Source organism: Lissotriton helveticus, chromosome 6 (assembly GCF_964261635.1).
Source record: "Lissotriton helveticus chromosome 6, aLisHel1.1, whole genome shotgun sequence".
Classification (NCBI taxonomy): Eukaryota; Metazoa; Chordata; class Amphibia; order Caudata; family Salamandridae; genus Lissotriton; species Lissotriton helveticus.
The window spans coordinates 591,221,493-591,245,711 of NC_136067.1; the positions used below are offsets into that span (position 1 = coordinate 591,221,493).

The window sequence follows — 24,219 nt, forward strand, 5'->3', positions numbered from 1 at the left end:
GGTCAGTGTCCCCACTGACCAGGCCTAACCCTTCCCTTTTCGTGCACATCAGTCACCCCTATGGAAGGCCCAAGGTACCCCCCTGGGCAGGGTGCAGTGTATGTAAAAGGTAGAGCATGTACTAGTGCAGGTGACATGCTTGGGTAGTGAATGGCAGCCATTTTCGTTTTTCACTACTGTAAGGCTATCTTGCTCCATAGGTTAACATGGGGGATGCTGGCTACAGTGGTTAACAGCATTTCTTCCCATAGGAGCAAGATAGGACATAAGTATCTAGTATCCCTGAACTCAGAATTTAATAACACATCTTTTGGGAAAGGTTGTTTTTAAATCCTGTGTTTGGGAACAGCACTTTTAGAAAGTTGCTGTTCTCTTGTCGGACCCTTCTGTGTGCCTGGGCCTGTTTGTGTATTGACTGTCTGGTTTGAGAGTGACAGGGGCTGGGGGATTCCCCAGGAGGCTGGATGAGTCAGCACTAGGCTGAATGACTGCCTTTGCAACTGGAGTGGTGGGAGGAGTTAGCACCTGGGCTGAATAGGGCTGTGCCTGCCTTCCACAATGCTGGCTCCACCCCCCTGCTGGGTGGCTGAGAACCCTGCCCCTCACTCTGGAAGGAAAGATGCAGCCAGCAAAACAAAGTACTCAGGAACCACCCAGAACTGGTTCAGACCGGGCTCAGGGCCCACATGCACCCAGAGAACAAAGACTTTAGGGGTATAAGTACAGGACCCCTGACAACAGAAAATTAGATCATCCTGGAAATCAAGAAGGAACCTCTGCCAAGGAGAAAGCTGAAACTGAAGAAGGAAGACTGTCCTGCTGTTGCTCTGCTGGACTGACCTGTTGCTTTGCTGCCAAGGAGAGGGGAAGGACTTTGCTGCTGAGCTGTGTCCCCTGTCTTAAAGGAATCTCCAAGGGCCTTAGAAGAGCTGGCTCCCTGTTTTGAAGTCCCAGGAACAAAAGGACTTCACCCCCAGCTTCCCTGAACTCTGCTGAGAGAGTTCTGTCCTTCCTAGAGTGCTTGATCCAGTTGTGGGGTCTCTGGAAGTTGTACCTGTGCTGGGAAGCTTGAAACTAAGCTTGAGTGACTTTTGAAACTGAAAAGTGTCGCATCGCTCGCTTGCGGAGCGCATCCCCGACAGTGCGAGAAGATTCTCGCCGCTACGAAGGCCGAGATCGTCGCAGCGCCTGACGCCGCTGCCAGAGACGTCGCATCCTACGTTTGCGGGACGCACCAAACCGGTGCGGGAGAATCGAACATCGCTGCGAGTATCGTCGCAGAGCCTGTCGTCGCTGGGTGAGAACGCCACACCGCTTGCTTGCGGACCGCATCACGTCGCTGCGAGCATCGTCGCAGAACCATCGCATCGAGGAGCTGCAAGAGAGAGGATCACCGCTGGACCGCGCATTGTCGCCCCGGAGATCGTCGCAGCCCCTACGAGATCGTCGCATCGTGCCTTTGCGAGAACAGACTTCCTACGGAACCTACGCACCGGAATCCATACAAGTGGCCTTCCTCCCCATACAGACCGGATTCGTCGCAACACGCCCGCTGCCGCAGCGGGGCTGTCGCATCACCTCCCCAGGGTCTCAGGAGCAACACATCGCTTGTTTTCAACCGCACCAACTTCTGCTTTTGGAACTTTGTTGCAACTAAAAGGTAGTGTGAGTAAACGTGACGCAACTGTGAACTTTTCACGCATCAGTAGAGAATTCTATTGCAACGTAGAGAATTCTATGGCAACCTAAAGAATTTTAACGCAACCTTAAGAACTCGTTTGAAACCATATTCTTGAACTGTGTATGTTGGGTTTTTGTCGTTTTGGTCTTGTGTAGTTTAGATTAAAAATACCTTTATTTTTCTAAACTGTTGTGGAGTCAGTTTGTGGTGTTTTCACTGTGTTACTGTGAGTGTTGGTACAAATACTTTACGCATTGCCTCTGGTTAGCCTAGACTGCTCGTGCCAAACTACCTAGAGGGTGAGCAGGGGTTATCTCAGAGGGTTATCCCCTTGCCCTGACTAGAAGCAAGGGTCCCTATTTGGACAGTGGTACCTACCTCTGCCAACTAGAGACCCCCAGATCTAACATTGGTGGTCAGGCGGTGGGATTTGAACTTGTATTTGTACTTGACCCACAGTAATTGGTGTACATCACTAGTGAGTGCAGACCACTATGCCACCGCATACTACTGTCTTTTCATTTTTGATTCTATTTTTTAGTAACTCTTCTATATATCATGTCTTTGAATGGGAAGGCACCCAGTAAGGAAGCAGAATTAGAATTTCGCATTGAGGATCTGTATTCTTACCCAGTTGCACAGCTTCAGGAATTCTGCAACCAGTTTGAGTGCCCCATAAAGAGCAACTACAGGAAGCCTGAGCTGCAAAAAATCTTGAAGGCCCATTGGGAGGCACAAGAGGGAGATGATGATGTGGATGTAGAAAACAGTTTTCAAGTCACAGATTTGCCAGTGGGCAAAGTAGGTGCAGGAGTTGGCAGCAACCATTCCAGCAGGGGCCACTCCCCAGAAGAGTTACAAGAAAATCAGAGAGTAAGAGAATATGAGTTGGAAGTTCTGAAAATGAGGGTCAGCGCTGATTTGCATATCGCCATTGTCTAACCCAGGGTGGTGTGGAGTGGAAAAACGATGGATTTGGGCCCAGATCTTTGGACTGGGGTGAATGTGTGACATTGATCCACATTCTGTCCATCATTGTTGTGTTTGCAGTTACCGCTCTAAGTGTACTGGGGATGCTCAGACGTGAGTCCCAGGCACTCCACACCACTGGAATCAAGCTAGCCGGGCTGATGAGAGGTGGTACCTCGAAACCGGGCCAGTCCTCGGATGCTTGTTTCCGTTCTGGGAAGGACATGGCTTTTGTAGTTCGGACTGGACTGTTCCCATGGGGCACAGGGTCAGCGCTGATTTGCATATCGCCATTGTCTAACCCAGGGTGGTGTGGAGTGGAAAAACGATGGATTTGGGCCCAGATCTTTGGACTGGGGTGAATGTGTGACATTGATCCACATTCTGTCCATCATTGTTGTGTTTGCAGTTACCGGTCTAAGTGTACTGGGGATGCTCAGACGTGAGTCCCAGGCACTCCACACCACTGGAATCAAGCTAGCCGGGCTGATGAGAGGTGGTACCTCGAAACCGGGCCGGTCCTCGGATGCTTGTTTCCGTTCTGGGAAGGACATGGCTTTTGTAGTTCGGACTGGACTGTTCCCATGGGGCACAGGGTCAGCGCTGATTTGCATATCGCCATTGTCTAACCCAGGGTGGTGTGGAGTGGAAAAACAATGGATTTGGGCCCAGATCTTTGGACTGGGGTGAATGTGTGACATTGATCCACATTCTGTCCATCATTGTTGTGTTTGCAGAAAATGAAAATGAAGCAATTGGAAATGGATAAAGAGAGAGAAAAGGCGGCGGAGGAGAGCAAATGTGCCCGCGCCTTGGAGGAAAAGAAATTGCTTTTGGCTCATGAGTTGAGCATGAGAGAACTAGATCTTAAAGCCAAGGAGGTGGATGCCAGTTCTAATGGTGGCAGTGCGCAGCCAGTGCATGGGGGTAAAGTATATATTCCCAAAGACCTGGTACAGAATTACCATAGGAGTGAGGATATTTATGCCTGGTTCACTTGATATGAAATTGTATTGAAGATGAATGGTGTGCCTGAGCAGCATTGGGGGGCGGGCCTGTGGAAACATTTTGAGGCTTCTGGGAGGAGTGCTCTAGAGCCCTTAGAATTAGCAGGTGCCATGATCTACCCCAATATGAAGGAGGCCTTATGTCTCAGGTATGGCCTTACTCCAGAGCAGTACAGACTGCAGTTTAGGAACTCCAAGAAGAGAGAGTCTGAGACTTGGATGGAGTGTGTGGATTTGTACTCGCGTGCACTGGAAGGTTGGATGAAGGGCAGTAAAGTAACTGATTTTAAGGGGTTGTTGCATTTAATCAGTTGGGAGCACTTGAGTAGTCTTTGTGTTCCAGAGCTGCGCCAGCATCTTTTAGACAGCAAGCTGACAGACCCCATTGAGCTTGCTAAGGAGGCGGACCGCTGGACCAGTACCAGGGTCCATAGAGGAATTGTGGGTACCACAGCCAAAGGTGGGCAGGGTCCCCAGCAGAAGAGTGGGGGGACAAGGGTAATCAAAAGGAGTTCTCAGAAGGGCCCCAAAAGAGTTCCCAGGGAAAGGAATCCCAACCCCCCAAAGCTAAACAGCCATGGCCCTCTAAGGGCAGGCAGGACAATAGAGATAGAAGGAATAACCAGGGCCCCCCTACCTGCTATCACTGCAATGAGGTGGGCCACATTGCTCCAAAATGTCCCAAGAAGAAGCAAGCACCCACTGGTGCCCCCGCCCCAGCGTTAGCTAGTGTAGCTTTGGGAGGGGATTTGGTTTCTACTGACTGGGGGGAGCTAGCAGTTATGACCCTTGTCTCTCTAGGAGACCAAGAGATGGTCCAGGAAACCTTACTGCCCTCTAACACTAAGAAATATGGGCAGAAGGTGACCATCAATGGGAGGGAGATTGAGGCTCTGAGAGACACAGGAGCCAGCGTGACATCCGTGAGGTGTCAGTGGGTGTCTGAAGAGCAAATCATCCCTGGTGCGCTCCGCCCTGTAGTGGCCGCTGACAGCTCAGTGTGCCTCTGCAAGCTGGCACGTGTTCCCTTTGCATGGGGGGGAGTCTCTGGTCTCTTGGATGTAGTTGTCAGTGATGCCTTGCCTGTAGACTGTCTGTTAGGTAACGACCTGGAGAGTTCTCCATGGAAGGATATGCAGCACAGAACTCATTTGGAAATGTTGGGTATGCCTGCGTGGATCTGCGTGACCATGCGTGCTATGGCAGCCAGTAAGGGTGATTCAGCAGAACTGGAGCCTGAAACAGTGGCCCAGAGACCTGCCAGGAGAGGAAGAGGCAGAGGGCGCGGGAAACCAGCCCCAGCCGTTCCCACGGTCCAGGAGGAAGCAGAACCTGAGGGGGATGCCCTGGAACCTACAGGGGAACAGGTGGCCAAACTGGGAGACCTACCTGAGATGACCCATTGGCAGCAGGAAGGTGGTCACTCCAGGGAGGAGTTCTGCCAGGCGCAGAAGGAATGCCCTTCCCTCGATGGTCTGCGGCAACAGGCTGTAGATCAGGCAGCAGGTGGAACAGCCAGAGATCACTTTATCTACTGGGAAGATGACCTACTCTATAGCGAGCCTAAGTTTGCTGAGCCCGGTGCAGCCCGTGTGCTGGTGGTACCCGAGCGCTTCAGAAACTTCCTAATGGGTCTGGCTCATGACGTGCCTCTTGCAGGACATCTGGGGCAAGACAAGACCCTAAACCGGCTTGTCACCCACTTCCACTGGCCCCAGATGAGAAAGCACGTTGGTTCCTTTTGCAGATCTTGCCAAACCTGTCAAGCCAGTGGCAAGACTGGAATGAAGTTGAAGGCCCCCCTTCAACCCTTCCCAGTAGTGAGCACCCCTTTCGAGCGGGTTGGCATAGACATTGTAGGGCCCCTGGACCCCAAGACAGCCTTAGGCAACAGGTTCATCCAGGTCTTGGTGGACCATGCCACTCGGTACCCGGAAGCAGTCCCTCTCAGGACAATCACAGCACCCGTGGTGGGCCGTGCATTGATGGGGATCTTTTCCCGTGTGGGGTTCCCTAGAGAGGTGGTCTCCAACCGGGGTACCAACTTCATCTCTAAGTACATGAAGTCTCTGTGGGAGGAGTGTGGGGTAACTTATAAGTTCACCACTCCTTACCATCCTCAAGGAAATGGGTTGGTTGAAAGGTTCAACCGGACCCTCAAAGGTATGATTATGGGCCTGGCGGAGCCCATGAGACGAAAGTGGGACGTCTTGTTACCATGCCTGTTGTCTGCCTACAGGGAGGTGCCTCAGAAGTCCTTAGGGTTCAGTCCCTTTGAACTCCTGTATGGCCACCCTGTTAGAGGACCTCTCTCACTGGTGAAGGAGGGTTGGGAAAAGTCCCGTGGGAAAACCCCCCTGGATGTGTTCAGCTATGTGCTGGCCATTCGCAACCAGACACAACGCTTCAGGAAGCTCGCTCAGGCGAACCTGGAAGCAAGCCAGGAAGAAATGAAAAGATGGTACGACCAGAATACCACTCTGGTCGAATTTCAACCTGGGCAGAAAGTGTGGGTGATGGAGCCAGCGGAGCCTTGTGCGCTCCAAGAGAAGTGGACTGGGCCATATGAGGTGGTGGAAAGGAAGAGTGAGGTAACCTACCTGGTTAACCTGAGGACTCCCAGGCAGCCCCTGAGAGTCTTGCATGTGAACCGCCTCAAACCACACTTTGAGAGGTCTGAAGTAACCATGCTCATGGCTACAGATGCAGGAATGGAAGAGGATAGTGATCCTCTCCCTGACCTCCTGGCAGTTAAGGAGCAAGATGGGTCAGTGGATGGTGTGGTCCTCTCGCCCACCCTGACCCCAGAACAGCAGAGTGACTGTCGCCAAGTGTTGGGTCAGTTCTCCTCCCTGTTCTCCCTGACCCCAGGAGTCACCAACTGGTGCGTCCATGATGTGGATACTGGGGACAGTCTGCCTGTGAAACTAAAATTTTACAGGGTAGCTGACAAGGTCAGGGCCAGCATCAAGGAAGAGGTTTCCAAGATGTTGGCGATAGGGGTGATTGAGCCCTCCAGCAGTCCCTGGGCTAGCCCAGTGGTCTTGGTGCCCAAGAAAGCTGCTACGCCCGGTGGCCCTCCAGAACTCCGGTTTTGCGTGGACTACCGTGGGTTCAATGCGGTCACGAAGACTGACGCACACCCCATCCCCAGAGCTGATGAGCTCGTGGATCGGTTGAGAGCTGCCCAGTACCTCAGTACATTTGATTTGACTTCTGGGTACTGGCAGATTGCCTTAACTGATGGGGCCAAAGAGAGGTCAGCATTTTCAACGCCAGAGGGGCACTTCCAGATCCGAGTCATGCCCTTTGGGTTGAAAAATGCCCCTGCCACATTCCAGAGACTGGTTAACCAGGTACTGACCGGGCTGGAGGAATTCAGCGCCGCATACCTGGATGACATTGCTGTGTTCAGCTCCAGGTGGGAGGAACATTTTCAACACCTCTGCGAAGTGTTGAAGGCTCTGCAAAGGGCAGGCCTCACTATCAAGGCCAGCAAGTTCCAGATAGGGCAGGGTTCTGTGGTGTATTTGGGACACCAGGTGGGGAGCGGCCAGGTGGCGCCCCTACAGGCAAAGATTGATACCATACTGGCTTGGGAGCCCCCCAAGACCCAGACAGAGGTGAGAGCCTTTTTAGAACTCACCGGGTATTACAGACGGTTTGTCAAGGGATATGACACCATTGTCGCCCCCTTGACAGAACTCACTTCCAAGAAGTTGCCCAAAAGAGTCGACTGGACTGACGCCAGCCAAACTGCTTTTGAAACCCTGAAAACTGCGATGTGCACAGCACCGGTGCTCAAGGCACCTGACTTTTCCAGTGAGTTCATAGTTCAGACAGACGCTTCAGAGCATGGTGTGGGAGCAGTACTCTCACAAATCACTGAGGAGGGAGGAGACCAGCCGGTAGCCTTCATTAGCAGGAGACTACTCCCCAGGGAACAGAGGTGGAGTGCGATTGAGAGAGAGGCATTTGCTGTGGTCTGGGCTCTGAAGAAGCTGAGGCCCTACCTGTTTGGGACCCACTTCCGTGTTCAGACCGACCACAGGCCACTCAGATGGTTAATGCAAATGAGGGGTGAGAATTCAAAACTGTTGAGGTGGTCCAACTCCCTACAGGGAATGGACTTTACGGTGGAACACCGCCCTGGCACAGACCACGCCAATGCTGATGGTCTGTCCAGGTTTTTCCGCCTTAGTGAAGAGAACTCCCAAGAGGGTGGGCAGTTCTCCCCACTTTCAGCTGGAGGGGACACGTGTTAGACCTGGCATCTTTGGTGTGGTTTCCCCTACCTTTTTGCCTCTACCTCCTGTATTTTTGACGCTGTGCTGGATTTCGTTTTTGCTGGTTTAGATGCTTTGGACGCTCTGCCACTGCTGATCAGTGCCAGAGTGTAAGTGCTCCCTGTGTAAATTGTTATTCTGATTGAATATACATGTTTGGCATATTTGTATCACCATGAAGTCCCTAGTAAAGTGCACTGGGTGTGCCAGGGCTGGTGATGACAAATGCTACTAGTGGGCCTGCAGCACTGATTGTGCCACCCACAGGAGTAGCCCTAAAATGATGTCTCAGGCCTGACACTACAGTGCCTGTGTGCAGTTTAGAACTGCCATGTCCTCCTGGTCAGTGTCCCCACTGACCAGGCCTAACCCTTCCCTTTTCGTGCACATCAGTCACCCCTATGGAAGGCCCAAGGTACCCCCCTGGGCAGGGTGCAGTGTATGTAAAAGGTAGAGCATGTACTAGTGCAAGTGACATGCTCTGGTAGTGAATGGCAGCCATTTTCGTTTTTCACTACTGTAAGGCTATTTTGCTCCATAGGTTAACATGGGGGATGCTGGCTACAGTGGTTAACAGCATTTCTTCCCATAGGAGCAAGATAGGACATAAGTATCTAGTATCCCTGAACTCAGAATTTATTAACACATCTTTTGGGAAAGGTTGTTTTTAAATCCTGTGTTTGGGAACAGCATTTTTAGAAAGTTGCTGTTCTCTTGTCTGACCCTTCTGTGTGCCTGGGCCTGTTTGTGTATTGACTGTCTGGTTTGAGAGTGACAGGGGCTGGGGGATTCCCCAGGAGGCTGGATGAGTCAGCACTAGGCTGAATGACTGCCTTTGCAACTGGAGTGGTGGGAGGAGTTAGCACCTGGGCTGAATAGGGCTGTGCCTGCCTTCCACAATGCTGGCTCCACCCCCCTGCTGGGCGGCTGAGGACCCTGCCCCTCACTCTGAAAGGAAAGATGCAGCCAGCAAAACAAAGTACTCAGGAACCACCCAGAACTGGTTCAGACCGGGCTCAGGGCCCACATGCACCCAGAGAACAAAGACTTTAGGGGTATAAGTACAGGACCCCTGACAACAGAAAATTAGATCATCCTGGAAATCAAGAAGGAACCTCTGCCAAGGAGAAAGCTGAAACTGAAGAAGGAAGACTGTCCTGCTGTTGCTCTGCTGGACTGACCTGTTGCTTTGCTGGCAAGGAGAGGGGAAGGACTTTGATGCTGAGCTGTGTCCCCTGTCTTGAAGGAATCTCCAAGGGCCTGAGAAGAGCTGGCTCCCTGTTTTGAAGTCCCAGGAACAAAAGGACTTCACCCCCAGCTTCCCTGAACTCTGCTGAGAGAGTTCTGTCCTTCCTAGAGTGCTTGATCCAGTTGTGGGGCCTCTGGAAGTTGTACCTGTGCTGGGAAGCTTGAAACTAAGCTTGAGTGACTTTTGAAACTGAAAAGTGTCGCATCGCTCGCTTGCGGAGCGCATCCCCGACAGTGCGAGAAGATTCCCGCCGCTACGAAGGCCGAGATCGTCGCAGCGCCTGACGCCGCTGCCAGAGACGTCGCATCCTTCGTTTGCGGGACGCACCAGACTGGTGCGGGAGAATCGAACATCGCTGCGAGTATCGTCGCAGAGCCTGTCGTCGCTGGGTGAGAACACCGCACCGCTTGCTTGTGGACCGCATCACGTCGCTGCGAGCATCGTCGCAGAACCATCGCATCGAGGAGCTGCGAGAGAGAGGATCACCGCTGGACCGCGCATCGTCGCCCCGGAGATCGTCGCAGCCCCTACGAGATCGTCGCATCGTGCCTTTGCGAGAACAGACTTCCTACGGAACCTACGCACCGGAATCCACACAAGTGGCCTTCCTCACCATACAGACCGGATTCGTCGCAACACGCCCGCTGCCGCAGCGGGGCTGTCGCATCGCCTCCCCAGGGTCTCAGGAGCAACGCATCGCTTGTTTTCCACCGCACCAACTTCTGCTTTTGGAACTTTGTTGCAACTAAAAGGTAGTGTGAGTAAACGTGACGCAACTGTGAACTTTTCACGCATCAGTAGAGAATTCTATCGCAACGTAGAGAATTCTATCGCAACCTAAAGAATTTTAACGCAACCTTAAGAACTCTTTTGAAACCATATTCTTGAACTGTGTATGTTGGGTTTTTGTCGTTTTGGTCTTGTGTAGTTTAGATTAAAAATACCTTTATTTTTCTAAACTGTTGTGGAATCAGTTTGTGGTGTTTTCACTGTGTTACTGTGAGTGTTGGTACAAATACTTTACGCATTGCCTCTGGTTAGCCTAGACTGCTCGTGCCAAGCTACCTAGAGGGTGAGCAGGGGTTATCTCAGAGGGTTATCCCCTTGCCCTGACTAGAAGCAAGGGTCCCTATTTGGACAGTGGTACCTACCTCTGCCAACTAGAGACCCCCATATCTAACAGTCAGTGTTTCTTAAACGGGATTAGAACTGAAATGTTATACAATTTGATGTATAAGGTTATGAGCAAAGTTGAAAGGAAAGCTGAGTGTCTAATATGAAATGCTATGACGTGTTAACAATTGTTAGACCTGTCAGCCTTTGGGTGGTCCCTCCTATTGTTTATTTAAAATGTTTTTGTCCCCTTTTTGCCCCTCAAATCCTTTTATTTTCATGTCCACTGGATTTTTTAAGTGTTGCCCTGGGGGTTAGGTACTCCTTGACCCTATAGTTTTTATTAGGCCTAGATGACTCCTGAAATGGTGGAAACCAGTCACACAAAATGGTGGCTAGTAACTGCCACAACTGCTCACCTCAGAAAAGTGGACCCATAGGTTATCATAGGGAACCTAGAACCTTCTGGCCTGTTCTGGACACTTGAGGCTAGGGGTATAAAAGGCCAACTGTAGGGCGGCCATTTGGTCATTCAGAGAGGGTCACCTGGAGTATAGGCTGTGGCGCTAGCTGGGGTAGGACATCTAGAGGGTGGACTGCTTTTTAAGGGTTGCCTCCTTACTGTATCACCGCCCCCTTTTCCTGCAGACCTGACCCAGTTAGACTGCGCTCCTGTTGATCCTGGACAAGAAGTCTACTCAGATTAAAAAGGGTTAGTCCCTAACTTGGGGAGAGTTTGAGAGACTTTTCAAGGAGTGGAGGGGTGTGGAAATCGGCCCCGCTGTCCAGTTATGAGGATTAAATAGAACTTTGAGAAACACTGTAAGACTGGTGTTAGGATTGAGGGAATTAATTATTTCCTTCCCCCCATTGTGCTTCGTGCCCACCTACCGCCTGCGCTTGGCCCACCGAGTCTCCCCTCACCTTCATTTAGTGGCATGGCTGGGAGATTCTTCCTCCGCTAGTGGTGGCCTTGGTGGAGAGAACCGAGAGCTTCTGAGGTGTGTTCCGCTCGACCGTCAGCCCGTTACTGACTGGGAGATTGAGGACGGCTGAGGGCTGCTGAGGTAGCGTGGCGGAGCGGGCGACCGGCTGAGGTGGCGCGGCACTGCGCAGGCCCGGTGAAGTGATCACTGTCCCTGAAGGGGGGGGGGGCGGAGATTTGGCCAGGAGAAACCTGCGATTGCGCAGGTTCAGAGAAGGGCCACTGAGCACTCTGGGAGAAGGGGGAGGCCTCCGCCTAACGACGCTACTCTCCTGCGCCTGCTCAGGGACGCCGTGTACCAGAGAGTTGACGGTGACGGCTCGTCGGAGAGATCGGCTGAAGAGAGAGCATCGGAGCCATAAACCCAGCGCGACCTCCCTTCGAGACCGGCTTGATTGTCACACGGCCTGGCTTACGAGGGAGGCGCCACTGGGGAAAGAGAGTCTGGTAGTGTGACCGGAGCGAACCAAGACCCTGCCGGCTTCAAGAAATAAAGTAAGCGAAGGGGGGGGCTCTTGGCTGGAGGGAGGAGAAAAGTGAAACTGGGACTACATCGGGACACCAGTACTGGCTGCAAATGTATAACTAGACGACAGGAAACTCCCCAAAGGATGTACTGAGACACCTATAAGACCCCATAGGACCACATCCTTCGGTTTGCAGTGCTTCCCTAATTGGGAGAGGTTAAGTTGCCAGAAGCAGAACCCCGAAGTCAAGGCTGAGTCCAGGTTAATAAAATGTGGGGCTGTAATTGACTTGACACAAAGTATTGTGGGCCCATGAGGAGAGAGTAAGGGATCCCACGTGTCTATTGAGAGTCCAGAGCAAGTTGGGTAATTTGATTAAGTGAAATAAAAACTTGTCTGTCTTCATTCAGATTCCTAGCTGCTCGCATTGTGAAACAAGGGTGCTGTTACTGGAACTGTGCTGAGAACCTGAATCAACCTGATTATAATATTCTTGAGGCCTAAAGGGGTAATGTACAGCGTTGTCTGCCTGTAGAGAGACTTAACAAGAACTGAGACCTTCTTCTAAGATTGTAAAATTTATGTAATGATTCCTTAATCTGCAGAATATGTCACTCAGTTTTCTTTCATTCAAAAAGGAGAGAAGGGGATTGTGTAACTGACAAATGGTATGTGTTCAATCTAATAATTGAAAGTGAAGTTAATCAAAATATTGATACTGAAAACTGCTGGAAGTTATAAATCTGACAAAGAGTTTTATAAAACAGACCGTATTTTTCTAAATTGGTGTAGTGTCATTCTTTTCTGGTGGACGGGCGCTGTGTTACTGTAGGGTGCGACGCAAACTTAACACTTTTGCCTTTGGGAAAGACCTTCCTACTTTGTGCCAAGCTACCCTATGTAGTCTGAAAACCCCAGGTCTAACAACAATAATTTGTGATTTTAGATTAATTTTTAATGTACTTTTTAAAAACGTTTGAGGATCTTTGGTCCAAATAAACTTGAATTGCATTGAATTGAATTGACTATGGTAATGCATTATATCAGAGGTTGCTTAAATGTCTTCTTCATTTCACTTCAAAACGTTGCTGCCTGCGTTTAAACTGTTGTCCCAACGTTCTGTCATTCGAACCATTCCTTAAACAGATCACATTGGCTTTCTATTAAAGACTGAGTTTTATTCAAAGTCCTCCCAGTGATCTTTAAAGAAAGACCACAAAAGATGACTAATAGTGTTTTTATAGAAGCGTGCAGGGATGCCAAAATCATAATACATTGTTTTGTTATGTACTTTTAAAAAAAAAAACCTGGCTATGCACTGTGTAGATTTCCAGGTAGAATTGTTTAAGCACTGACGTGAAATATCGTTTACACTTAAGTACTGAATTTCAGTTTGTACAGTTGTGAGTTTGAAATGCAAAGGGGAATTTAGGAAGTTTCGTGTATTTTATTATAGTGTATCTATTTTTGCCTCCAAATAGTTGTTTAAATCACAGTGTATAAGGCAAAAGTTGATGAAAGCATTTAAATAAAAACTCTGAAACCCAAAGTCCTGCTCACAGTTCATAGGACTATTTGTGAACATATCCTTATTCTTCAATTCATCACCTCAAATGTTCCAGTTTTATCTTGCTCACTGTTCCTAAATTTAGAAACGTTCATATAAGTTGATGTAGCTTTGCTGTTTTGGCCTCTATCCATCGCGTCTTTCTTACAAGCTATTAAACGAGTACAGCTATGGTGAACACATGTTTGTATTTTAATGAAGAATATTTAATGAAGAATTTACATTTCATGAGTTTTTTAAGGCAGCTGGTTTTCAGCTCAAGAAGCTATTTTCACACTGTCTGCTGGATTTGGAAGAAGGCATTGTGTCGCCACAATTCAGTCAGTTGGAATGTCATGTTCTTTTCACATGGGAGTAGTGTTGTTACAACTAGACCAACTAGAATGTAATAAGTAACCTAAGGCCGGGTTTCTATTCAGGTTTTGCACGATGATAATAGAATAATATTATTAATAATTCTTATTATTATAATAATAATAATCACAACGAAGAAAAGCATCTACATAACAGAAAAATATGACTGACGTGAAAGAGACAAGCAGAAAGTTTTGATGTATTTGAAGGTTTTAGGCAGTGATGAACGCACCGCTGTTATTTGTAACGTTAGGTCGATCTACGGACAAAATGAGCATCCCAAAACCTTGTCCCGTTTCACTTGTGGCTGCAAGTGAAACTGGTAAGGCTGCAGAACGGACTGGAGCTATCCACTGTGCTGAAATAGCGTGCACGCGACAGCAACAGTGTTTAGAGCATCTAGCTCGTAACCTGGGAGGGGCGAGGCGCGCACACAGGTCCTGATTCTACGACTCCACATTCAAGAGAAACAAAAAAAGGACAAAGGGCTGCGAGCTTACCTGTGAGGTTACTGGGAGACTCTCAGAAACCCCTGGGAGCAGGACAGGGGCACGGTCGTTGTGTTAAACTGCATGGGCGACTTCAGGTTCGAGCGAGCAGCAACAGGAAAGCAACTGTGCATTAAACGTCTTCTTGTTTCGAACTCATAAACATGATAACGAATTCATAATGTAGTAGTCACTGTAAACAAATGTTACATTTAATGCCATATAACAAACTAAATTACCGAATTGAAAATCCTGTTCAGGCGCATTTTTTATTTCATTACAACTTTTGACGACTCTCTACCACATCCTCGTATTGGATTATGACACGCCACTGCTGTCCAAGATGGCCAACGAAGCTACACAAATCTCTCTCGAACAGACATGGTCATTCATGATCATTGAATATGTCAGCGAATGCGGCTTTATCGAAATCGAAAGAACAGAAAGAGCCCGTCAACCCTACATGCAGCCTTGATATCATAATATGACCTACCCTACTTGAACATTTGACCTTTGACTGGCCAATGGTTACCACTAAGCCTGTCCCCAAAATGGCAAGCAGCAAGGACACTGCCCCACCCGAGAAAGGTTGTAATTAAAGGCGCGTGAACTCGCGCTCCGTGGCTGCCTTACGCGGCGCGCGCTCGCTGTGAAAGGGTGACAGCGTTCAACTGGCACGCGCGGTGGAAGCGCGTGCTCGGGCTCGAGTCAGAGCCGGCGGGGCGGGCGGATGGAACGCTGCTGCTGGTGGCTCCCATTGAGAGGCAGCGGCTGGAGGCGGTGCCCCTGCGAAAAGCGGCGTAGCCCAGTATCCCCGCACATTATCACAACCCGCCGCTCGCACCCTACAGACCAAGGGATAGCCCCCGCGGCCTCGAACCTGCCCATACCGGTGCCCCACTATCAGGGGCTTCCGTTCCTAGAGGCTGTGCTCGGCGGGCCAGTATGAGCGTAGGGGCGACAGGCAGCCCGGCAGAGACGCCACACCGCGGGAGCCCAGCGCCCTGAGCAGAGCTCCCACCGGGGGAGGGCGGAGGCTGCCGCGCTCAGTATGTCTTCGTCCCTGGGGGCCCCCCTGGTGCAGGGCCCGCGCCCGGCCCCCGAGATCCCTGACCTGAGCCACCTGACCGAGGAGGAGCGCAGCATCATCATGGCAGTCATGGACCGGCAGAAGCAGGAGGAGGAGAAAGAAGAGGCCATGCTCAAGTAAGCGCCCCCAGCACCGGTGTGTGTGCGTGTGGACAGGGGGATTCTTGTAAGGAAGGTGGAAGCTATCAGAGTGCCTTTTGGGGATGATTTGGGGGCGCCATATCGATGGTCTTATATAAGAGGTGTGCTGGAAGGTGTTCCACGAGGGTAGCCGGGACACTTTTTAATATTAGGGTGTTTGCTCTACAGGATAGGGGGTATAGAGAATGTTCATTAGGTGTTTTCCCTACGTTGTTCTGAAGGGAGTGCCCTCTAATAGTTACTCCACGGAAATAACGATGTGGATTTTTATTAGGAGTCGTTCGATATGGTGTACTAAAGGATGTGTTTTGCGAGAGCTGTTAGAGTAGTACTAATGCTGCCCGTCCTCGGATTTACTGGCTGATGGACCAATTTTAGTGATGTCATTGATTGCAGTTTACGTCATTGTGGGCTGTGCCATCTTTGTCCCTTCGAGCATGGCACCTGACTGCTGATGTCACTCCCTTTCTCAGCTCTGTAGAAACATGCACTGCCCCGCCGCTATTTCTATGGGCAGCTTTCTGTGGCTTGAGGGTTCCACTAGGGGCTTTGTGCATCTCACAGAACCCCCTTCTCTTTCCTCACCACACCTTAGGGCAGAGGAAGGGTACATTCTGTACTCCTGGTATTGGAACGGGGTGCAGGTTCTGCGCGACACTTGTTTCAAATAGCGAGTGAAGCCTTCTGTCCATCCACATTCGTCCCAGGCAGGCCCACTGTATGCAGGTCACCACGACCAGTCTACCCCCCTCTTCCCCCGATAGTTGTCATCGTATGAGTGCACCTGCAGCCCCCAAATTTGTGTGCAGTGTCATTCCCCATTTATGTTAGTCATCCTTGACAGACCAGTCCCCACCGACTCCGCTCCCCTCCCTCCTCCTGTGTCTGTGTCACCCTTATGCACACGATATGTGAGGGAAGTATATAGCTGAGCGAAGGTAAGGATGACCGACAGTTTGATTCTGCTCGCCAGGATATGCAGGCCAGGTGTGCGTCCTGATTGCTCAAGTAGACCAACCCCACCGTCAGGATTAGTAACTTTTCCAACTGTAAATTCTGCGGCTGACCCCCACGCTGTTGCTGAAGCAGCGTAAGCTATAGTCGTGCCCAGTGATACGAGCGTGCTAGCTGACCTGCCTCTGCCCCACCCAGCCTTGCACACCATCATATGTACAGCTAAGCCGCTGTTGCTTCCAGAAGAATGCACGAGCAAGGACTCCCACAAGCCATTGGGTTCGGGGGTTGAGGCACTTTACGATGGGGCCTGCGTGGCTGGTCCGTCCATGCGGTAAAACCACAGTCAGGCGAGACACGTGGATGAAGGAAAGGAGGAATGAAGGCAGTCAGTGGCTGGAGGCTGCGAGTGAGCAAGCGGCATATCGGGTGTGGCTGCTTCACAGCATCGTGTCAGACGCTTCGCCGGCTATCCTCTCGCCTGTTTGTGGTCCTGATGGCCAGCGGCTTCTACCCGAGTGTTACAGGAGGACCGTATTTTACAGCGGCATCAATACAGTTGTAAACATATTTGAAACATTTGACCAGAAATACAAGCAGTCATACGTGCTCGTATGATAAAAACCCAAACATGTGTCCTTCCTCCTGCATGAGGTTTTGTTTCAATCAAGCTAATTTAATAATTAATGTTGTGGTTCTTACGCTGCTCAGTATGTTTTGCACAGGGTTTGGTGCATCTTGCAGGTAGCACAAAAGTATTGAAGTAGCGTTGCTTTTTGTATTACTATACTTTTATTACAAGGCTGTATCTCAGTATATTTTAAAACTATTGCAAGAAAATGTAACTTTTTTATAGATGCCTTTGTTGATCAGTGTTTGCCTTATTTCACCGGTATGCTACCGACGTGTCTACCAAACAGGAGAAAATATGTGTTAGAGGATACATTGTCCAAATAAGTTATTGATTTTTCATCTCCCTTGCCTTGCCATGAAATAGCTCTTTTCTCAAACTTGACAGATAGGGTTGCAAGAAACCCATGGCATCGGGTAAGGGTTCCTTAGTTAGGCAAAGGTGGGATTTAAATGCCCCCACCCTTCATATCTCAGATAGGCTAATGCATGTAAGAAGTAGTATTATCAAATGACCCTGCAGTGTCTTACTAGTAATGTCCACTGCCTTTTTTTTGCAGTTTGAAAAATGGATTGCTTGAGTTGTTGACGCAAAGATGCAAGAAAACAAGTCTCGTCAGCTTCGCATCTTTAATTGGGAAATAGTGCTATGTTTATCTCAACGGTGATACATAGAATATGTGCCCCCAGAATCATTAGAAATGTGGAGAAAACATACAAGGTTGAAAGGAGGGGCTTACACTACCATACAGGGCCCCAGGCGCAGAAGAGCTAGTACACACTCTATACATCTCTAATCCTAGTTCAGAATTTGGTAAACTCCTACTGTAGTGTCAGATCAGTATAAGGTTTCTTCCTGAGCGCAGAAATATTTATTCTTAGTTATTATAACGTTTTAGCTAATTTAGTATCAGCAGATCCTCAGGGTTTTGGTGAAGGGGCATTGCTATAGGCATACTGTCTGACCTGCTTGTGCCCCACTTCTTCACCACATATATTTCACTTTATATACAATTTGAACACATGGATTCAATATGATCTAAGTAAATAATTATCCTTGTAACTTTTGCATTGTGCTTTCCTATTGCTGGTTTGAGGAAATGTAAAGTTCCGTTGTTTGTCTAAGGATCCCTATGAGCATACAGATGAATCTCCATGTCGAAAGAAATTCTTTCCTTTGTTGTTGAATAATAGGAAGTAGGTATTCACCGTTACTAATTATCCTCTGTTCCAGTAGATCATGCAGTGTTTAGTGTTAAAAATATTTGCCTAAGAGGTAGAAATTAGTTGATTTTAAAAGGGGATATTGAACTTTATACCGGGAAACTGCACTTGAAATATCATGACTCTTTGAAATATCAGTGCTTCTGATTTGATTGTTAATATTTTTGTGAAAGTCAAGAAATTCTTGCATTTAATTTTTAGATAAAGAGTGTGACAGCAGAACGTTTTTTCATGCTGACCGGGAAAGACAGGTGTGGATTATTCATGAAAGCAGGAACCATTTCAATGGTTGGATAAGCCATGATAGCAGAGTAAGTGAGTGACATAACTTGCTCCCTTGGCAAAACTGGTGGTTGGATCTAGGCAGCCCTCAATATCAACCACCAGTAAGCGGTCCTGCCCCTGTCCCAATGTGTGAAAAAACGTCTTTGTATTTGTTTTTCCGGGGTTAGCTGAGTTTGAACTGAGTTTCAGCCTGATTTAAAAGTTGGAGGATGCAGTACTTCGATCCAAAAGCAGCAAATGTGCTGTTGGTCATATTTAGAATGCATAGACTCTTACACACTCTAGATAGGATGCATTGGACATCTGACACCATGTGGCGGATATCCCATATGCTTGAAGTTCTAAATCAAGTCTTTAGTGCTCCAGATCTCTTAGCTGAGGCCAGAGGATTTGATATAAGATCTGCTACTGGATGAAACCGATGAAATATACTTTCTCTTCTGTTGAAACATCTTTTATTCACCTTTAGAGATTGTGTGAGGCAGATTTCCACTATTTATGATTCCAACACCACCTTTAGTTTGGGCATAGAAACAAAATAGACTTAAGACATTTTTATTAATAGAAATACTTTTAAAAGTTAGGACAAAGGTGTTTCTCAGTGTATTTTTATTTATATTCGGTTGCCACAAAAACATATATGGCACATTTCTTTCTTTTTTATGAATACACAGACATATAGTAGACGCTTCACAATGTTATATCAAACTCACCATGCATATAATGCCTTTTGGCTAGGTTTGTGCTATATAAATATAATATACATACATCTATTGAATATATTTTGTGAATGATTTAAACAGGACCCAACATTTTATGAGTCCCCAGTAAAAAACAGACCTGATGGAGTGAGAGTGAAATACCTGACGGAGGAAGAGTGAGAGATGGGGTGAAAAAAGTAACATGATATAAATACATGCCAAAGCATGTAGAACTTACTGCCTATTTCTAAAGTCTTGCTCACACTTAACTGTCAAAATCATTCCCCCAACAAACATTGAGGTGTGCCTCTATGCAATTTCAAATCTAAAACTTTAATGTTTTAAATTATTTTCCACCATTCCCTAAATGCGCGACCACTCAAGTAACCCACTATTACCCTAATATGTTAGCCTTATTTATTTATTTATTTATAAAACGACCAAATCACCCCAACTGGGTTATCTCCGCGCTTTGACTGCCATTACCAACCAATGAGAGATGAATCAGAACAGTGTGGTTTTCAGCAGCTTTCTAAAAACCAGGAAGTTAGTGCATTGACACAGGTGTATAGGGAGTTGGTTCCAGTAGAGTGAAGCAAGGTGGGAGAAAGCTTTACCACCCGTGCAAGCTTGTTTAAAGTGAGGGATATGGAGGAGAGCTTTGGACCCTGACCGGAGGGGCCTAGATGGCATATATCTGGCCAACTTATCTGTCAGATAGCTGGGACCCAGGTTGTTTAGATATTGGTAAACCATACAACAGATCTTGAATTTTATCCTCTTCCGCACCAGAAGCCAGTGTAGTTTTTGGAGTAGAGGAAGAGAGGCTGTTCTAGGAGGGGCATTGGCCACCAAGCAGACCGCCGTGTTCTGGACTACCTGCAATTTGTTTAAGAAGGTTTCCTTGGCTGAAATCTGCAAAGTGTTGCAGTAGTGCAGGCGGCTTCAGACCAATGCCGGGATCAAGGTTTTCCGTGTGGAAAGTGGCAGGAGAGGAAAGACTCTTGGAAAGAGACTGAGTATGTGAAAGCAGGCCCCAACAGTAGTGGTGGAATGCTCTCTCAATGTTAATTTATGATCTATCCGGACTCCTAGGTTCTTTACCACCTGTTTTGGGGTTGGGGCAGAGCCTAGTTCTCTGGCCACCAACTAGGGCACCACCTCACTGCTGCTTCTCCAAACAACATTATTTCTGATTTTTCTGCATTAAGCTGAAGAAAGTTATCTCTCATCCAGTCCGCGATGACTTTCATCCCCTCGAAAAGGTGGTCTGAATGTTGGTGTTGGTTTTGTCAAAGGAGAGAAGAAGTTGAGTGTCATCGGCATAGGAGATAGGAATGAATCCTAAATTCCTCAGTAATCCAGCCAAGGGAGTAACATAGATGTTAAATAAACTAGGGCTCAAACAGGAGCCCCGAGGTACTCCCTTGGTTACTCTTGTGGTCTGCGAGCGAAAAGGGCACAAGTTAATAGTTTGAGTTTTATCGGACAGGAATTTAGACATCCATTTCAAAGCATTCCCTTGGAGGCCTATATCCCTAAGTCTCCTGAGTAGGGTCTGGTGGAAGATGGTTTTGAATGCTGCAGACAGGTCAAGCAGCACCAAAAGTACTGCGTGACCATTATCCGCTAGCATTCGGATGTTATCAGTAACTGCCACCAACGTCAACTCTGTACTATGTCTGGGTCGAAATCTAGATTGCAAAAGATCAAGACAATTCGAGGATACAACAAATTCAGACAAGTGATTGTTAATATGCTTCTCCAGAAGTTTGCTTTTTAGAGGGAGCAAGGAGATAGAGCGGTAGTTAGATGCATCTTCCAGGGGAGCTTTAGGGTTTTTTCTGATGGGGATAAACTGTGCTGCTTTCCATTCAAGACGGAGACTGCCTTCCTTCATGGAACTGTTGAGAATAGAGCAGATGGGAGCAGCGAGTTGCTTGGATAGCAGGGCGGTGGTCTTGGCAGGGATCAGGTCTATTGGAGATCTTGATTTAACTGCTTTTAGTAGAGATTCTACCTCCTCCGGTTGAAGAGCCGGGAAGTTCTCCAGTATTGAAGCATTGGGAATAGTCGGTGGAGGTTCTATTTTAGGGCCTATCCGGGAGCCGTTAGCCAAAGTAATCTTGTTGTAGATCATTTCGATTTTCTGGTTTACATGATTTGCTATGTTGTCGCCTAAGACCTGGGATGGGGCCTCTTCAGTGTTGCACTCCTTAGGGTTAGTGAAATACTTTAAAACCTGGTACAGTGTTTTAGAGGAGTTCTCTGCTTGTTCAAGTTGCAATGCAATATCCGTTTTCCGGGTGTTTTTCAGGTTTTTAAAGTATTGTGCCAGTGCATGCTTGAATCTTTCTTTATCCTGCAAGTCATGGGAAAGGCGCCAGTGTCGTTCTAGTTTTTTGCAGTGACTTTTTTCGGTCCGGAGATTGGGAGGGTATCATGGTGTTTAAAGGTGTTTAGTGGACGTTGGGTACTGTTTCAGGGGGTTTAGGACGTCGACAGTGGATTTCATACTAGCATTGAAGGAGGCTAAGCGCTCCTCCACAGTATCAGAATCAGAATACTGAGGTGGTATGAAAGTATCTTGGAGCTGAGTAGGTGTGGGTTTGTGCCACTGTCTGTACCTCCTTATAGGGTGTGTTTTGGAAGCTGCATTTTATTTAGGGCCATTAATTTGTAATTCGATCAATGAATGATCTGACCATGTCAAAGGACAGGTTGCTCACAAAGAATGTTCGGGGAGTTGGGTAGAATTAGATCCAACGTGCGCCCTGCCAAGTGAGTGGGTTCATTATTTATCTTAGTTCGAGTGTGGACAGATCTGTCAATATTGAGGAAGCTTCTATGTTCTATGATTTTCGTGTGATACTTGTCCACCCAAGGAGGGTAGCTGCCTTTTGGATCAGGAGTTTATTGCAGGGCTTTCTTCTTTCTTTCATTTAAAAATCTTTTGATGAAATGAGGTACATAGAGAAGAGGTACTGAGGTATAAAATGCAGCTTAGATATAGTCAATACAATAGATGTGAAAGAAGGCAACAATCATTATGCATAGTACACAACATGAGAAAGGAATCAAGATAGTCAATTTACTGTTTCGCTGAGACCAGTTGGTTATTGTGAAATATCCAAGTATGCCGATCATTTCCATGCAATATCGTGTAGATAATGTTGTGGTAACATAAATTAAAGAAATTAGTGTACCATCAGTTTGACAAAATATAATCTTTTTTTTACTAATATATGAAGAAATGAGAGGACAGAAAAACACAGGAGGAGAAGGGGGTGTTATGGAGATTATATTTGCTTTCCATTTTAGTTTTCCCTTTTGTCTTGGCATCTTTTTAAGATGGTGGTTTGAACATGTTTTTCACTAACAAAAGAAAATGTCACATATACTTTTCTTTTGGGTAGACATTCAGTAGTCTGGACCGTTAGTTCCAGGAACACAAATACTAGAACCCGATGTCCTTGCTTTATAATGTGCTCGTAGGAAACAACTCTTTTCTATCCAGACTAACTAAAGATGTTATTCAGCGTCTCTAGCAGAATGAGATAAGGTAGGTGTTTTATTATTTAAACAGCATCCATGTTGAACTTGGTGAGAGGAAATTCACACCAGAGTTATCATGGAAGCTGTTGTGAGCTGACGGAGATGCAGCTCTGCAGGCCCGACCTTAATCGTAAGAAGGCCAAATGCTGTGCACTCAGATGGAGTGCATTCATTAATGCACTGAGGCCTGCTTCTTGAGACATTATACCCAGAGCCACAAGCGGGCCCTGTTTGGCTCCCTTTGTTTCCTCACTGCCCCACTTTTCATGGCTGACGCACCGCCATGAAAAGTGAGACGGGAAGCGACCCACCCGGCATATTGCAGCCTAAAGACTGCTGCAAAAACGCCAGGGTTCGAGGCTCCCTGGCGGGAGCAGCGGTCTCATGGCTGTCTGATCGCCCTACTTGTAATAAGGTGGTCAGACCCCCGATGCTTCAGTAGCTGCACCGCCACGTGAGTTTGGCAGTCCATCGGACTACCAAACTCCTAATAAGGCCCTAATGCAATGCGTTTATTCAAAATATATAAACACTTTGGTCTTTGAGCTGATTAAAGAGGTTTGTGTTTTTGCAGATAGTCGTCAAGAGCCCTTCCCAGATTCCTGGAAGATGATATTGAATGCAATTTCTGCGCAGTCTACTATACACAACACCAACTTTGATTGATAACACTTTTGCTGAGTTGACATTTTACTTTAATATCAGCTTTTGCGAAATCTGCTTGTTTTCCCATTGACCCACATGACCACAATGGTATCTCATTGTACCCATATTTAATTCACTCCATAGAACAGGCACATTCTAGTTGGCTGAGGTGAGGCCCTCCCCAGGCAGAACCGAGCACTCCCGTCAGGGGTGGGTAATTACACTCACAGTATAACCCACGCTCACCCGTGGGTAGCTTAGCACTGAGCAGTCAGGCTTATCACAGTGGCAATGTGTAAAGCGTTGGCACAGTGCTCTCACACAGTAAATTCACTGTGCATCACAAAAGAAAATTCACACGTGGTTTATGTAAATAAAGTTTGCATTCAACACACATTAAACTAACACACCATGAACATCATGTATTTCTGGGCATAAGTCACATTTGAAAAAATTACTAGTAGTACTAGGCCTAACTATGTTAAATTGACACCAGTAATATGCAAACTTGGGGAAGATCCTATTTTAACAATCCAGTATCCTTATGGGGTGCGAAACATTGTCAGAACGAGGTCTACCATGGCAATTATTATATTTCAATACCACACAGTTATAGTGTGCACCCCAGATCACAACTATGTCAGAAATGTCTACATACAGATAAATACAACACTTTTTAACCGCGCCATGTGCCAAGCCTGCATGGGTAAAAACCAATGTCAAAGGTAGTATTCTTTTGGCAGGGAGTCAACATGTAAAGCAACACCACAATGCTGTGTAATTAATAACAGGCAGTCACTCCCACACACTCACTGAAGGGCAGTGCCAC

General features: G+C 47.6%; 1 protein-coding gene across 7 annotated transcripts in view; it reads left to right on the forward strand.

Moving 5' to 3' along the window:
- Positions 1-14,859: 14,859 nt before the first annotated feature.
- Positions 14,860-24,219, forward strand: part of RIMS1 (regulating synaptic membrane exocytosis 1) — a 2,308,950-nt gene continuing 2,299,590 nt past the window's right edge. For 6 of the 7 annotated variants that reach the window (XM_078648043.1, XM_078648046.1, XM_078648048.1 and 3 more), the window contains exon 1: positions 14,861-15,372. In XM_078648043.1, the coding sequence (XP_078504169.1) occupies positions 15,218-15,372 (155 nt within the window). In that variant the 5' untranslated portion in view covers positions 14,861-15,217. Of the gene's footprint in view, positions 15,373-24,219 lie in introns of all 7 variants that reach the window. The other variant, XM_078648052.1, reaches the window with a different exon arrangement.